Source organism: Phasianus colchicus, chromosome 5 (genome assembly GCF_987193195.1).
Source record: "Phasianus colchicus chromosome 5, bPhaCol1.hap1.1, whole genome shotgun sequence".
In the NCBI taxonomy this organism is placed as follows: domain Eukaryota; kingdom Metazoa; phylum Chordata; class Aves; order Galliformes; family Phasianidae; genus Phasianus; species Phasianus colchicus.
In genome coordinates this window covers 44,598,956-44,616,355 of record NC_143440.1, presented here as the reverse complement: position 1 = coordinate 44,616,355, position 17,400 = coordinate 44,598,956, and the positions used below count along the sequence as shown (strand labels likewise).

The window sequence follows — 17,400 nt, the reverse complement described above, 5'->3', positions numbered from 1 at the left end:
AGGGCAGCCATCTTTGGTGGCTTTGCTTCTGGCTTTGGCCGGTGCTTGTATTCTGCTGCAGAGGGAACTGCAGAGCTATGGGACTGCTGGATTGTATATTGTATATATACATGTATTTAGGAAGTGCCCAAGCTAAACAGAAGATGCGGTGGTCTGAATATTCTCTGAATATGCAGCTTATCTGCACTTCCAGCTTAGGGCCCTTCCTTAGGAAGAGGAGACTTTCTGTTCCGTAATCAGGGTTAACTTAAGGAGGAGATGGATCTGTTTTTCCATCCGTGACCACTCAAAAACTTCCTTCTATGTAGACATCTCCAAATTACTGTGTTGTAAGGCTGCATATAGTTAACTTTTATTAACATTTCTGAGGACTTCTCTTTGGAGTGGGAGGGGGTCAGGAGGTAGAACAGGACCATCACCAACTACCTGCTAATCTAGATTTGGGAGATAAGAGATTTACCCCTCCCTTGCTTACGTTCTTCTTGCTCTGCCTCACAGAAGACCATTTATAATTTGTTAACGCAGACATATTTCTAATTCTTTTTGTTCTCTTCTATTGCCTTAGGCAATAGTAGAAATAGCTTGCTAGGAATATATTGCTGGTCTGCATGATGTCTGCTCTTCTTTATGAGCTTCTGCAATATATTCTAATTCTTGGGGAAAAAAAAAAGTAGGAGGAAAGCAGGGAAGAGACTGTGAGACATTTGGATAAGTTAAGGGATTCTCTGCAGCAGCGCCAGTTCAGAAGACAGTTTTGTCTTGTGTCTACTGGGAATATTAAGATTCAGAATTTCTTTAGGAAAGTCAGTGTGGATGCATGTACCTCTTAGAACATCATCTGGACCTCTGAAAACTGGATATTTCTGTTACTGTAAAAACAACATCCTGTTTCTTGGTGCTTGTTCCTCTCTTCAGATGTGCACAGCTAAATGGAGCCTGTTGTGCTGAGCTTTTGGGCATCTCATGGAAATCCATACAACTTCTGCTTATTGTGTACAGCAGAGGAAGTTTATCACAGTGTCTGTGCAGCCCTCCTCTGTTGCTGTGAAGAGTGGGAGTACTGCTTATGCGTAGCTGCCTTCCCTGCGTGGAGGGAGTTGCCCTAGTCAAACTGGCAGGATATGTTTTCAGAAATGTCCCCTTCCAGCTTTTTCACCAGCAGCAGGTCTGCTGGGCAGCCTTAGCAAGTGGTGTAGTCTGATTTTCCAGTTAACCTGCAGAAATTGTATCCCTCAACCTATATATTCAGGGAAGACCAGACACCTTTCCAATAAGATTTTACTCAGTTGTGTATTTTCTGGAGAAGAGTTCCTCTGATGTTCTGAGTGAAAAGCCATAAACCAGGTTTCTGTTAATTTAGTTCTTTTACACTGTCCTTTGCCTCACTTAGGTTTCCATTTGTGTCATATGCTGAAGAACGCAGCAAAATGAAAGATAAGTCTATGCAGCTAGATTTGTTACCAAGCAGACCACGTGCAAATAACCTGCAGTATGTTACCCTGGTGTGCAGACTGCCATTACTGTCAAAATAGAGTAACAAGTTTGATCTTGGGTTAAATTTGCAGTTGTAATTAGGCAGAATGTTTTGATGAATCCGTTATTCAGAAGAGAGGCCGAAACCACAGCACAGAGCTAAGAGACATTGAAATCAGCGATTTCTGATACATTAGCTCTCATTAGTTGGAAAGTTAATATGCGATTCTTGCTGTTCTGTCCCTGCACAAGCTATCAATGTGGTGTTGCTCCCATGTAACTACATACAATTACATTACCCTTTATATATAAAACAAAATATGATGGAGTTAAGTAGGATGAATTAAAAAACCCTACTAAAAAGTATTTAGAAGCAAGAAGTCCACCAGTTTCCATAAATAAAGAATATCAGTTGAAGAGGGCATCGTTATGTTGTAGTGCATTTGGCTTAAATTGCACAAATAGGCCTTTCATTCCAAACTAATCTACAAATGCAAAAGGCTTCCCACACTGTTTTTACTTCGAAAATCATCCAGTGGTGTTGAATCTCTACAGCAGAGCATAATTGGTTGTGTTCTGACAGTAGCTTTTTATTTTCTTTATTCACACTTCTTTTAGTTTGTTTATCATCCATATTTTCCATGTTGTAGCTGACAAGTCTAAGACCCACCCAAAGAAAATAAGGTTTTCAAAGCTGTGCAATGTGTAGCATGTCTCTTACATGAGATCCATTGTATATATTTTTGGCAGACCGTATCACGTAATGCCCCAAGTGAATCTAAAAGCAAATGCAGTGATACTCTGAATACATAGAAAATAAAATACTGACTTAAAAAGGTATTCAGTGAAAGCAAGCAAAGTAAGTAGTGGCTTACAGGAGCGTGGAGTTGACTGTGCTTTGAAGGTGAGCTTTTGCTCTTACTATGTAAAATTCAAAAATATCCCTTAGATGTTTCTCTAGGCGGACTTCTGTAGACACTTCAGTAAGCATAGTCTCTATGAAAATGGCCAATACATCTGCAGCATGCATTGTGGCAAGGTGCAGGAAGCTCTGTCAGATGCAGTCACATTCCGAATTCGTAAGGTGGTACCAATTACACCAACCCTTTGGAAGAGCACGAGCTTGGTAGTGCTGTTTGGACTACAATGCCAGTGCGTTCAGCAGAAACCTCTCACTATGATGTCTGTAAATTGCCTTGGTTTTCTTCAGCACATGCATGGATTGTGTCTGTGCACATCCTTCCCACAGCACAGCAGACCTGCTAAGCCTAAGCCTTCCCTGCCTACAGTGGGCAAATCCCCTGAGGCGAAGTTAGTGGAATTTCACTCCACAGAAAACCTCAACAGCTGCGTGGCACAGACCTTGATGTTTAGTCCAGGTTAGTCTGCAAAAGATGTTTTGCTGAATATCTCTGGCAGTATTTATGTAATAGGCCTTTTTTTTTTGCTTGTTTTCCTCTGCTCTGAATGTTCACTGTTCTACAGAGGCATTTTTAATAGCATTTGGATGGGCTCCCGGGGGACCTGGACTTCATTGCACTCTTGTCTTCGGTACTCATACTGTGTAGGCAGGCTTCCATACTTTTTGGTCAGATTCAGATGCCATCAAAAGCAGGATTGGATTGTGAATTCTTTATTTATAACCTGTTGGTTCTGTATTCTGTCCTAATTCTGCTGATGCTTTTAGCTCCTACTAATTTCCTTTTACTTTTGGAGCTGGTGCTGCATGTGGGCAGTTTGTTGCTAGCCTTGGTCCACGAGGCTTTGCAGTCTGTTCAGTGGCCAAATGGAAACCCTATCCCATATCACTAGCCAGCAAATTCACCTGAGATGCAGGTAAAAAAGAGGGAAGCAGAGGTCACAGATACCTTGGTGGGAAATACTAAGGAGCAGGTAAAACCTTTAGGATTTGGGATGAATTGGGATGCTAAGCAGAGCCATTCCTAATAAAGATGCTGTGGCTGGACTTGGATGGACTCTGTGTTTGTTGTACAATCAGAAATTTTAGGATGGAGTGTAGTTTGCTTAACTTTGCTTAACTGCTGGGTTTTTTTGTTTGTTTGTTTGTTTGTTTTGCTAATATTTCAGCAAGGTGAATCCAAAGAATGTTTCAGGTTGGTTGAAAACTTAGGCCAACCTTTTTTATGTGCCACTTCATGCCTTTTTAACAGATTCAATTACTTTTAGTTGTGTTTGTTAGAAAAAAAAAAAAGGTATTAAATTAGTACAGATTAAAAATAAAAACTGATGAGAAATTATTTATTTCTGTTTTTAAATTCTCTTTTCTCACAAAACATTTCTGACTTCCAAGGAATTTCAGTTATCTGTAAATTGCATGCAGAAATTTACAGGGAATTTCCCAAAGTGAAAAAATTTGCCATTCAGGTTTCCAAGACAATTTCCTAGAGAATGGAAGTACATCCACACTGGTAGAGCTACTGCTTTTCCTTTATTTTGAAATTAAAAAATAATCCAAAACTAATAAAATCACACATACCCAAAAGCAGCATTAAGAAGCTTTAGCTACCTGAGCAGCATTATATTTTAAAATAACTTTTGTTTCTTTTTTAACTCCTAATGCTGCAGTTCCTCTGCTGCTCATCGTCACTGGAGTTTGACAAGAATGGGTGTTGTGCCTAATTTTATTTGAAGAGGCAAGATTGTTATTTATGATTATTTTAACTTGAAATTTGTAGGGCAATTACTACATTATACCTTGAAATCAATTATTTAAGAGTGATTAAATAAATCAAACATAAGTAACATGTGCAGCATAGATGCCAAAGCATTGTAGGATTATATGCTCTCGTGTCTGTACACAGTTACTTCTGCTTAAAGGAACTGGTAGATATTTCCTTTCATAAATTCTTAAGTGGGTATTCTTAATGTTCTTGTGTATTACTGATATGTCCAGCTTAACAAACCCCACGTCATTCTTGTTGGATTGCTTTCCCCTTTTCACCTGCAGCAGGCAGGGTGCTTTATCCTTGTGATGACTGAAGGACCAAAGATGTAGCTGACAGTTATTTCTCCTGCAAAAAGAAGAGGGCTGCATTTGCCTGAACTTCAGACTTGCTGTTGCTGTTGACAAAGTGCTCTTTCTTCCAGCAGTTCGTGATTCATGCTTGTTATGGTTCTTTGCATGCAATTAGTCTGTGAAGTATCTCTGTAAGAGCTTCCATCAGTAGTGTAACTGACTTCTTGTTTTAACTCAGTAGCCCCTGATAGAATCTTGTCATACAGCAAGTGAGCATCACTTATCTTCCATATGCTTGCTTACTGTCCCATCTGCTGGTTTGTAGTGTTTATAAATAACAGTTCAGCTACCTGTATCTAAAACTGACTCTCCTGAATTTTCCTCTGAAATCATATTACCTGTACGGTAAAAGAGTGTGTTAGCAAACCTGGAACCTGACAAAATGCACACATTCAACTTACAGTAGCAAAGTGAATTGTTTTCTTCATATCTTTTAACTGTCTGTTTCCAAAACTCACACTACCTGTCATCCAAAATGTTTAGAGGGATTAAGCTGGTATTTAAACTTTATGTAGGTTTGTTTTGATAAACCAAGGAATATACCTGTCTCTGATGTGGAATACAGTAAGTATTCAGTCAAACTTCTTGCCATGTTGCAGACAGAATGGAGACTTACTACTGCTGCATCCCAAGGAAGACCCCTTTAAAAGGAAGAAGCAGTGACACTGTGCAAAAGCAATTGTTTCATTACTGAATTGAGATCCAGCTCCTGTGGGCTCCATTTTGCTCCTGATGAAATTAGTAACTCATATCAATTTACAAGGGGAATGGAATCAGGCTTTCAAAAAGCCAACTTATCTCTGTGGACCTTGAGGTTGTGTAATTGTGCTACAGCCAAACTGAAATATTAAAAGAATCAGTGCATGTACTTTGAGGTGTAGAACTGTGGTTAAGAACCCTAAGCAAATAGGAGTCTGTAGGATGAAAAGCTCCAGAGACTGCCCCATGGCCTTTCCTGACAGAGGCAGGCATATATGAGAACGCGTCAGTTTCTGGAAATTTTGAAATGAAGTGCTGAAATAGAAAATGGGGAAATAATAAGGTATTACTTTAAATTTTGCCTCACTGTTATACTAAGCACTTAAATATTTTTTCTTCTTCAGTATAATTTAATACTAATCCAAACATCAGAGTGAGTGCCTGTTTTAAAAAACTATTGTTATTTCAGCGACAAAGTTAGAATTACAGCCAGAATTTTGAGCAAAAATAGATTCAGCTGGCCAAAATCTGTCCCCTGAAGCCTGGGGGAATTCATCTGCTGATGATCTGCATTGAACTTAGTAGATCACCAGATTGATGTGTTAGTGAGTGCGTGAGTGGGTACGAGCACAATATGAAGTTTGACAATGTCTGAGAAGCATGTGTGGATTATTAATGATTTAGATAATAGTTTATTCAACTCTTATTTATGTACTCATAGCAATTATAACTAATTCTTCCTGTGTTTTGGCCTGTTGCTTATCAGATGAATTTACTTTCAGGCTACGTGAATTTTGACCTGATGAATATCCTAAGTCACTCTGCCTGTATAACTCATTTTCGTCTCTGCAGATAACCCTTGCTACTTCTCTCCTTGACCTTCTTTCTCTTCCTTTTTTATTTCCCCAAGCAGAACTGGTTGGAAATCTTTCAAAATGTAAGTGAAAAATATAAAGATTTTTCTGAGATGCAAATGCTGTCCATTTCCTGACCAGTTCCACCATAGCTCCTTTTCTTTTGAAATGCAGTATTTCCTATATCCTCCCACTTATTTTAAAGTGATTTTTTTTTGTCCTTTTCTGTCTTTCTTTGCCATCATCCCCCTTTGCAATCATTCCTGTGGGATTCTAACCCCATAGTAGTATACTTTCCCTCAGGACGTTGCTCCTGTAATCCCTGGGCCTTTTCATTCCATTTTTCTGGGTTTTTTTTTAGGGGATTGGGATCTGGAGTATGTCCCTTGGGCAGAGCTTTTGAATTCAAATTAGAGCTCCTTTATGGAAAAGCAAACACTAGACTCAAGAGGGGGCAAGCCAGGGTGGTCTTTTGGCACATGGTTGCTCTGCTCCATGGAACTGTTGTTTTCCTTTTATTGATAATTTCTGAGAAAAAATAGTGGTAAATCTAATAACACAAAAATGGGCATTTCGATTTAAATCCCATCTGTCAGAAGCCTTGTTCACTAGTAACCTAATCCATAAAGATTCCACTTGGGTTCCTACCTATTCTGTCCTGCCTTTTTTCCCTTGGAGCAAGAATTTATTGGTGGTTTTATATGGGGAACTAGGAGCATGTGATGTTTATTGAGCCACATTGCCCTGACTATTAGCTGCCTAATAAAATCAAGTAACTTTAATTTTATGCAAATTTATGATAATTTTGAACATCTTTAAATGTAAATTTATCCTAAAAATGAAGAATCTGTCACTTAAAATGCATCACATGCTTCCTCGTAATGACTGATCTTAAGGAGTTGGTTATAAATTCACCTTTCAACTAGTTTAGTATGGATGATTTCTTCTTTTAAGCATTTGGCATCCTCTAATGACAACCCCTGCAGTGGGAAACCATCACAGAGTAAATGCAGCTGGCTTGCTGCACAGTCATGAATGACATTGCATTTAGTTATTAATAATTGAAGGAGCATTGTGTATTCCTTCTGGGTTTTGTATATAATTTATGGATCATAAAGCTACTTGAAAATCTAAGTGAAAATAATTTTATTGAGCCAAAGTGGCTGCTAATAACTGTGCCTTCTGTTACATATATTTATCTGAAAGTACTGTAAATAAGAACATTTGGAGAGACTGATTAATGCACTGCCTTTTAGCATTGTCCTGTCACTGGTTCTCAGAAGCTGTTTCTTACTTCAGTAAGCTCCACAGATAAGTGAATTGAGATGAATAGGAACTGAGGGATTATATACCTCTCCTGTATTTTCCACCTTTCAACCATACCTATCTAAAATGGATAATGCTCTGTTGTTCATTCTGTAAAGAAAAAAGACCTGTGCAACACTCCCTGAAACCTAGAGCACTTTGCCATTTTTTAAAGCAGAAACAGGACTACCCTGGTCACTGTCACATTTCTTTTAAGAAACACCTGTGTTCAGTGTGCATTTTTAACCAACACAGTCATGACTGTATGAAAGCATTGTGATGATAGCAGGAAGGTGGCAGGACCAGACTTTAAAGTGGTTTATCATGTGACAGATGAAACAGCCTTGCTTGTTTTTGGTTTTTGTTTTTATTGATAGAGGAGTTCAAGGCTGGTGAACTGGCAGGGAAAATGATGATGCCTCTACTCAGGGATGAGCATCCCCCTCTCCTTTTCTAGTGGGAATTAAACACTGCACAGAGGCAATCCCTTCTGCAGCAGACTTGCGAGCATTGTGTTCTCTATTGTGAAGTCATTGATAATGCTATAATGTTTTCCAGTGCAGAAGTAGACACCATTAGTTTTTTAATATATTGTGCTGCCATAGTTCCCACAGCGCTGGGATCTATGTGCCATAAAACCTAAGATGAAAATGAAAATCTCTAAAGCAAAACCAGATTTTTTGGTACTGTTTGTTTTTGAATACATAATATTTTGTTGGCAGTGTTTTACAATCACATTGTTTTTAAGATCCACAAACTGATCACAGTCGGAAATGTGACTGTCAAAAATGTCCCACCTCGGACTGCGCAGATTCCAGCTGAAATCCTCCTACCTGGGAATGGCAGAGCTGAAAAAGAATCTCAGGCAAATGTAGAACACCGGGAAGTTGGTGTCTCTTCCCCACATTTTTAGTAGTGTCATTTGGAAAGGTTGGAGGATATTTATATAACTCATCAGAACTTATTTAAAATCTAGTAAATAAAACTTTCTAATTATTTTTTTAAAACACAGCTCAGGACTGCTCAGACACCACTTCTTACGGCCACCCTCTCTGCTCCTGCCTCTTGTGCTGCTGTGTATCTGTTGCCTTGAAAAATGTGTACAGTCCAATTTGCAAGCAATTGTAAAAAATCAAGGCTTTGAAAGTGGCCTGCCTGGATGTTACTTCAGTAATCGTAGCTTTCGATTATCTGTCAGTTGTTTTCACCTTATTATTTTTTGCACTGAAGCAGGATTACTTCTCTGTGGTTTTTTCAACTACTTCAATTTGCTTTTCCAGGAATGGGATAACAAACTGCCGGATGCGGACGGAAAGCGAACAGTCTTGTGGCTCTCCAGTTGTTAGTGGCGACCCGAAGGAGGATCACAACTACAGCAGTGCCAAATCTTCCAACCACAGGAGCACATCACCTGCGAGTGACTCCGTTTCCTCTTCCTCTGCTGATGACCAGTATGAATTTGCAACTAAAGGTAGCCAAGACAGCAGTGAAGGAAGTGAAGTTAGCTTCCAGAGCCATGAGAGCCATAGTGAAACAGAAGAGGAGGACAAAAAGCAAAATCGGAAGGAGACCAAGGATTCTTTAGCTGACAGTGGGTATGCATCCCAGCACAAGAAAAGGCAACATTTAATGAAGGCGAAAAAAGTACCAAGTGACACACTGCCTCTTAAAAAGAGACGTACTGAAAAGCCCCCTGAGAGTGACGATGAGGAGATGAAAGAAGCAGCAGGATCTCTCCTGCATTTAGCGGGAATTCGATCCTGTTTGAATAACATCACCAATCGGACGGCAAAGGGGCAGAAAGAGCAAAAGGAAACCACAAAAAATTAGAACAAATCAATGATTTGTTTGAACTTACAAAGTTTTGTTTCAGCACGTCAGGTGAATTCTAATGATTTGTGGCAATATCAGCAATTTTTCCTTTTTTGTTTTCCTTTCTATTTGGTTTTATTTCTTTTCTTTTTTTCTTTTTTTCTTTTTTTTTTTTTTTTGGACCCTTAAGATTTTTATTTTTAAAGGAGATTGAAGCCATAGAACTCATACTGACACTCAGCTAATTTACAGCTTTTCATTACCCGAAGACAAAAAGTTAACAACAAAAAAAAAGCCAAAATCGCCATTGCTTTCTCCGGCTTGTCAAAAAATGCATGGTTGAATACGCAGTGACATCAGCATTGTTGTGATGGGATAAGATTGGGCACTTGAAAATCTCTCTTACACTAGATGAGATTGCATAATTTAGTAGTCATTCAGGCCTAGCCCTTAAGAATTTTTTTAACGGCCTTACAATTGGGATGTGAGTGAATGTGAAGAAAGAGATCTGGGGGAAAGAGAAGGCGTGTACTTCTCACACCAACCCACAGACCATCTGGTGGCACTTGGATTCACCGTGCCATAGAAGTCTTTGGACAGCCACTGGTGGCAACCTCGCATACCGTAATGCACTTCTAGTGCTTCGTGTACTGTATGTGGCTCATAGCGTGAAGACTGGTAACTTTTAAGTTTTGGGAAGTTTGAACTGTGTATGCAATGAGTGAAATAATGAAAAGAAATGGGGGGGGGTGGGGGGTGGCACTGTTAATAGCATTGCTAATCATTGAATTATGTCTTCTATATTAAATTAACTGAATGTTCAAAAAGCCATAAGCCCGAAGATTGGCACTGCGTGCAAAAAATAATAGGATAGGGAAAAACAAGCTATGTCTTCTAAACTGCCTGAGTGAAAAGCAATCAAGTCTAAGAAATTACAGTAGATATTAAAGAAGAAAATAAATCAGAATCCTTTTCTGTGGATCAAATGTTTGATCTAACTGAGGGAAAAAAAGCTACAAAACCTGCCATTAGTATTATTCTGTAATTAAAAAAAAAATAACAGAAAAGCGTATTGATGAACAGTGAAATTAAGTTCAACAGAACATCTCCTACACTGCCCTCAGAAGGGAGCGTTGCAGTTAATATCAGTCAGGATTCATCTGTGCAAAAACAACAGATTTCCAGATTCAACCAGCGTAGCCAGCAGTAAAAAAAAAAAAAGATCCACACTGCATGGATTCCTTTTGGAAGTGGGGGGGGAATACAAAAAGCAAACAATTTTTTTTATTCAAAGATGACAAAGTTCTTGTAAGGTAAATAATGTATTTAGCATGAAGCATGAATTATTTTCATATAAATATAGAAAATAGAGAAAAAGGCTATGCCTCTAATTTTTAAGCCCTTAGGCTTAGAGTTTGGTTGGTTTATTTTATTTTTTTGTTTTGTTTTGTTTTTGTTTTGGTTCTTTTTTGTTGTTGGGTTGTTTTTTTGTGGATTTTTTTTTTTTTTTTTTTTTTTTTTTTTGAAGCAGGTGTTTAAGGTTTAACCTTCTTCAGGGACAAACACTGACTGTTGGGAAACTTACTCTGCAATATTAAAAAATAAAATCTTCATGCTCTGGTAGGGCTTGGATGGTTGAATTATACTGCCTTGTCTGCACATTCAGCCCCCTCTCCCTACTTCTCTTTAAAAAAAAAAAAAAAAAGAAAAAAAGAAAAAAAAAAAGTAAAAGTGTGTCCTTTCTTCGTCTGTACATGTGTAACATGACGCAATAATCTGAGGGCAAGTTTAGTAGTGAGTGTGTATGACAGAATCAAGAGAATAATGGGAGATTAATTGAGGAAAACTCTCTGATTTGATTCAGGAATAAGTAGACAAGAAAATAGCTTTGCTAATTTGCCATGAGAAAATGAAGTTATTAACAGCCTTACTGAGGTGTCCCAAAAAAAAACCAGTGCAACAGAGGGTGTGATTCAGGTATAGTGCTTCTCTCCTAGCACGGTGATTGTTAGATTGGAGATCCGTGCAGCCAAGGAAGCCGTGAAATAGATAATGCAGTCTCTCTCACCTGGATTCGTCAGTTTGGCATGAAAAAGTTCCATACTTAAAATATCCTAGAGACAAGAAGAAAGTCCCAGGGACTGAAAAACCCTGCCACTAAACAGAATGAAATGGTTTCTGATAGAGAATACAGGTTTATATCTCAAAAACTGTTCCAGTCAGCAGCACCAAGGTGGATCTAATTCCTGAAGAGTGAGTTAGAGAAGGGTCTGACTTCCCTCTCAGTGGAGTGAAAGGAGAGTTGCATTTGGCGTATATGCAGTTAGGAAGTGGAAAGATCAACAGGTAGACTGGGCTGGACCTGGCAGCCTTCTCGTGCTCTGCAAACGTTTTGTAATACGAAACACAGGGCCGTGCTGGGGGCAGTGCACCAAAATTGTGCCTGTCCTCCCATCTCACTCAGTGTGCCCTGGGATCCAGGACCTGCCTTGTCGGGATTGTCTGACAGCTTCTGGAGCCCAACATGACTGCCAGCTATGCAGATAAGGAAGGAAGGAAACAAGGATGGTGCAAGGAGCAGCTCTGTGCTCTCCTGTTTGCTGGTCCTGGGGCTGAGGCTTGCAGGGCTGATGGCCAGCATATTATAGTTGGAGTACACACGTATGAAACCTGCTGGCTGCCAACAGCTTTTGAGATAAAGTTGGGGAAAACAAAGTTTTCTGTTAGCAATGGAGCATGGAGATGGATGAGCCATATCTTTCCATTTTGATAGAGCCCTCTTGGTGTGATTGGGCTGCGACTGTCCCAAGCCACTTGGTCTGTAGACAGAATGCACAGGATTGAGCCACACAGTCCTGCACAGGAGAATTTGGTCCTTCATTGTTTTATGAACTTCGAGGACAGTCATTTGAAATACGAAGTAGTACAGTACCAGCTTGCCACCACCTTTGCTCATTAATGCATATTAATATGTATTTTAATATATATCAGAAAACAACATTTAAAAGTCAAATTCATGGCAGAAAGTGCACTGAAAATGGGGCTCTGCCATTTCTTTCCTCCAGAGAAAGCAATGTGGTTGTCTGCTGGTGGCCAGATCCTGCCCAGTCGCAACACTAATTGCAAAGCATTATTACTGACTGCAGTACATCACTGCAAACAAGATCAGTGTCTGCTGCACAGCAAGTACCATTCATTAATGTGGACTCTTGGTGACTAAATATGTAATTACCTCTAGTATTACCTTAGAAATTGGTCATTTTGCATAAATATCTAATTAAGCAGGTTATCTTTATAAGTATACACATATATAATCTATCTAAGACTTCAACACCTTCTTTTTATACTTGCTGGTAAATGTAAACTGTTGGCAGGTGTCTGTTTTCATGTGAAATGTGTTCCTCCTCATTTGATCTGCTGAGGAGTTCACGGTTTGGCTGAGTGCTAATCAACAGATGATTTGATGCTTCCTCTAACTATTGACAAGTATATAATTTGGACTTGTATAAAATATTTATGAGTCACCTTTTAAAACATTTCTGTGGCTAGGTAAAAATGGCAACTTTGTCAGAATTGGCAATACTCCATCTTTTTTTAATTATTATTAAGAATTGAGTATGTTTTTCCAGAAGAAAAAAAAAAGTCATCTCCTCAACCCTGTTGTCTCTCCTTACAGTGAGTCATGCCAAAACTGGGCGGTAATTGCACTGTATTACAAGCTCTCTCACTTGCCAGACATGAGGTGGTTGGGTTTTGCTTGTTTCCTTTCTTTACTAAGCCATTTTGGGGTGAGAAGTCATAGAATCTCTTAACTTTCTGTTTTCCTCACTCTATCAGTATTGCCAAATTAATGGTTCTCCAGAACAGGTGGGGACTAGAGGAATCCTGGTAGGTCAGCAAGCATTTAGTGGCAAGTTTCATACGGATGTGTGTTGTAAGGGTCACTCAGACTTCACCAGGAGTTTCCTTGGAATATACCCTCTGCAGGGAGAAGCTCTTGCAGTCCAGATGCCACAAGCAGATTTCATGGGAGTCTGCAGGGAGTTGAAATCTGTTGGCCATGTTTGCATGCTGCAAGCAGTTGGATGTTCTCATAAGAAATCATTTTGATGCAGATTTTTTCTGCATTTAGAGATTTGGGCACGGTTCTTGAACAGCTTTAATACAACATCCCGTAGCTGTTTCTGAAGGCAATTTGACGCTGAACTTCTGGTAAAACCAGCAGTAGTTCTGTCAAGATCACCAGAGCTTTGCGGAGGGATGAGACATGCTGTTCAGGACCACAGAACTAGCCTGTGGCTGTATTCTTACTGGTAATTCAAGTGATGTCCAGGCTGACTCCTATCTTACCTTAAAATGGGAGAAAAGAATCCCAAAGGAGGTGCATCAGCTTCCAGCGTTCAACTGAATTACTGTCTACCTTTGCAAAAGATACGAGGAAACCCGGTGGGCTGTGTTCTTTACCAGAGTGGGGTAGAGGGGTGTCAACATACTTGAACGTACTAAATCCTAAGTTGTATGCCAAATGGCACCATGGATAAAATGGCCATTTTCTCAGTAGCCAAATCATCGAGATGCTAATTTTTCTGGAATTATTTCTGTATCTAAACATGTAGATAGGCACAGTCTGGGATTTTCTAGAACCTCAGGGTGTCTCGTCTCCTTTGCAGTCAGTGGAGCTACAGACATCGAAGTGCTCTTGAAAATCTATACTGTTTTATTATTACCATTTTTCCTTTGATCTGGCCCAAGTAGTTTTTTAAAACATTGCTTTCCTGTGCTCCACGATTAAAGTATAGAGAGAATGCATTTACTTCCAGATGCAATGCAATTTACTTCACTTCATGGAGAATGCAGACGTTCCTTCGAGTATGCCACTGCTGCTTGAACAGCTCTTGGGCATGCTTTACAGGAAATGTTTTGAAAACTTTTTCTTGACTTTGCCACCAAAAGAGCATTGGAACCATACATCCTCTTGATTGTAACAGAATATCAGTGTTGACTGTCTGACCAGTTAAGTTTTAGTAGTGTTCTTCACAGCCCTCCAGTAATATATCAAACACTGTTATGCACATAATGCAGCACTGTGATCTAATTTAAATAATACTTTTTTATTATTTATACTACTCTATGTAATATACATCAACACTTTGCTATATAACCTAAGCGATAACCCTCTTCTTAGTTATCTGCCAAACTTTGAATTTCTGTTTGGTTTATATTGCATTTAGCACAGTTACCAAGTCGTAATGATGTCTCTTTTCCTTTGAAATGGAATGTGTAAGTCAAACTATACGTTTGTGTGTTTCTGTTTTAAGCTGGAGTTTATAAGGATTTACACACAACATTCGGTGTTCTGTATAAATCTGCATACATTTGTGAATTCATCTGCTAATCCCCGTTTATTTAGAAAGTATTAATTAATGGTGGTTTATTAGGGTTTTTGTTTTTGTTTTTGTTTTTGTTTTTTTTTGCATTTTTACTTCTAGTACTGGTTATTCTTGAATTAAGCAGAGACTTGTCAGCTGGGTTGCTTTATCATGTACATGACCTTACAATTCTTCCACAGTTCAGCCAACAAGTACTAGCTTCACTGACCAAAAAAAGTCTCAACCTAATGTGTCTATGGTGCTGTATTTTGCTGGTGTACTTTTAAAACCAGAAATGATCTAGAGGTCACTTTGAGTTGTTCTAATAAGTAGCCTTTCCTAGTTTGGGGAGCTTGGGTTTTGTTTTTGTTTTAGCATTGAAACAAGAAGTATTTATCTGAAGCTATATCATGGTTTTTCTACTGTATCACGTTTCCTTTTGCAAAAAGGGGAAACGGGCCTGATGGAACAGCCTCTCACAGACAGTGGAAGGCGTTTCTGTTTCAGTTTTTCTTTTTTGCTTCATTTCATTGGCCGTTGGATCAGGCCAGCAGTCCAAGAGTTCATTATGTGAGGGTTTAAGGGATAACTGCAACTTGTGCTAGAATTATGTGATGCATTCTGCAACGGTCATCATCTGGAAATGGGAATCTCTTTACTCTGGCCTAAAATCCCAAGACTTTTTTTTTCTTTCAGATTAACCATTGAACTTCAGCACATTTTTAAGTTAACAGAGCATTGTACATTTCTGAGTATGTGTGTGGGATGACAATTGAAAGTAATACCTGTACCTGATAACCAGTTCCATGCCTGCATCATTCACACTCACTACTTAAAACTGCCATGATGTAAAATGTCGGGGGGAATGATTTGTGTGTGTATGAAAAGCATTATGGACTTGTACATTTTTTTTATACTCTGATCTGTAATTTCTGAAATATTTTGTTTTACAGAAAAAAAAAAAAAAAGTGATAAAGCAATCAAAAGACCAAGAGATTTAATATCAATGCTTAAGGGTCACAGGACCTTAACTGGCCAATATGTTAATTTAGTACAGTGATAAGCCAATTTTTTTTCCTGTACTTGGCGTCTGAAACTGCCAATTTCATCAATATTAAAATACAAACTGTGATGGGGAATGAACAGTGATGTTAAGTTGTATTTGTGTTTACCTAAATGAGCAGTCCGAAGACAAGTGCAATCAGCTGATCTTTAGGGAATATGAAAATGTTGATTTAGAGGCATACTTGCATTTTACATTTTCTTGATGTGTAATCATATTGCCAAAGACAAACTACTTCATCAATTATTATTGTAAATAACACTTTCCCAAAACCTACCATAAAGTTTCTGTGATGTATTGTCTTCCAGTTGCAATAAAAATTACTGAGTTGCATCAATTGAACAATTGTAGTTTTGTGAGTACTGTCTTCAAAATACACTCAGGTATTATAGAGGAAAAACAGTGATTTTTTTCACAAATGATTTGCTTCATTTTTAAGTACTTCTGTCCCCGGTGGGATGTTACTTGTATTTTCACTGCAGTAGGAATCAACTCATGTTAATTTGCTGTCATATGCAAATTACTAGACATCATATTAAATTGCTGTTAAATTTAGAGTCTGATGTTCCTTTGTCATCAAGTTTTGCAGCGTGGAAACAAAGCTGATTTCCTGGGAATTATTAAGAAAAATTTTTTCGGAGGAGTAGTGGTGGGATATTGGCACAGACTGCCCAGGGAGGTGGTGGAATCACTGTCCCTGGAGGTGTTCAGGAAACATAGACTGGCACTGAGGGGCATGGTTAGTGGGCCTGGTGGTGACGGCTTGATGGTGGGACTAGAGTATCTTAGTGGCTGGTTCCTATCTTTATGATTCTGTCAGAAGAGATTCAGTAATCAGACATACATGACAGGACAGGTCTGAAAAACAGTGCCTTCTAGTCTTTATGCTGGTTTCTGCAGCACAGGATTCCCAGTCCTTTTGCCACATTACTCCTGTAGCTTGCTTGAAGGAGGAAATACATGAAGCTTGAAAGCTGGTTGCATAAAGCGAATCAGTCCCTCACCTTATAGCAGATGTGCTGCTCCTGAGGCCTTGGGGCTGCTCCCAGACTGCCACAGGGATCAGTGCTGTACACCCAGGCCACTCAATGCCTGTCTGCACGGCTCTGCCAGCGAAAGTGAAGCTACAACAGGGGGAACAGTGCGCAAGTCATCTCTTCAGAAGATGGATAAAGGATAAAAGGAATAGTAGTTGCCTTTCTCCAGTTAAAGTGAATCTGAAGAGTAAAATCTTACAAATTATTCCTCAGGTGTGGTTTCAACATGGGCTCTATGAAGAGCCTCAGATGTAGATTTAACTCGTAAGGAGGCTGAGAAGAAGGAATGAATGCTTTTGTCTAACAGAAACTTTTTCTGCCACTACTTAGAGCTGCACAAATTTTCTTCTGCAACGTATTCTCAGCATCCACTGTGGCAGCAACATAATGAAGGTGAGGACCAAAAATCTCAGTCTGAGAGGAGACTGATGAAGAGAATACGCGTAAGTGTGCTCTGCACCATCTTCCCCTGTTGGCTCCCCTCCTGCTGCTGGCCCAGCCACCATTGCGCCACATGCAATGGCCTCACGGCCTGCAGCGTCTCAGCGCACTCAGAGAACTGCCATATAGGAGATACCTGGCTCCCACAGCCCAGCAGAAGTTCACAGCTTCTAAACAGAGGCTTCCTTCGGGGAGTTGCAGGAAGACCCAAGCTGTTTGCCGTAGGCCTTCTGTGTGAGGCAGGCTGAACCCCAGCGGTGCTACAGGCTTTTTGTGCAACCAGGAAATTTGTCTGTCGTGGGCAAAATGG

General features: G+C 39.4%; 1 protein-coding gene across 11 annotated transcripts in view; it reads left to right on the top strand.

Moving 5' to 3' along the window:
- The window catches only part of FOXN3 (forkhead box N3), a 228,412-nt gene extending 212,455 nt beyond the window's left edge, over positions 1-15,957 (top strand). For all 11 annotated transcript variants that reach the window (XM_090141498.1, XM_090141497.1, XM_090141503.1 and 8 more), the window contains one exon: positions 8,649-15,957. In XM_090141498.1, the coding sequence (XP_089997624.1) occupies positions 8,649-9,198 (550 nt within the window). In that variant the 3' untranslated portion in view covers positions 9,199-15,957. The remainder of the gene's footprint in view (positions 1-8,648) is intronic.
- Positions 15,958-17,400: the final 1,443 nt, after the last annotated feature.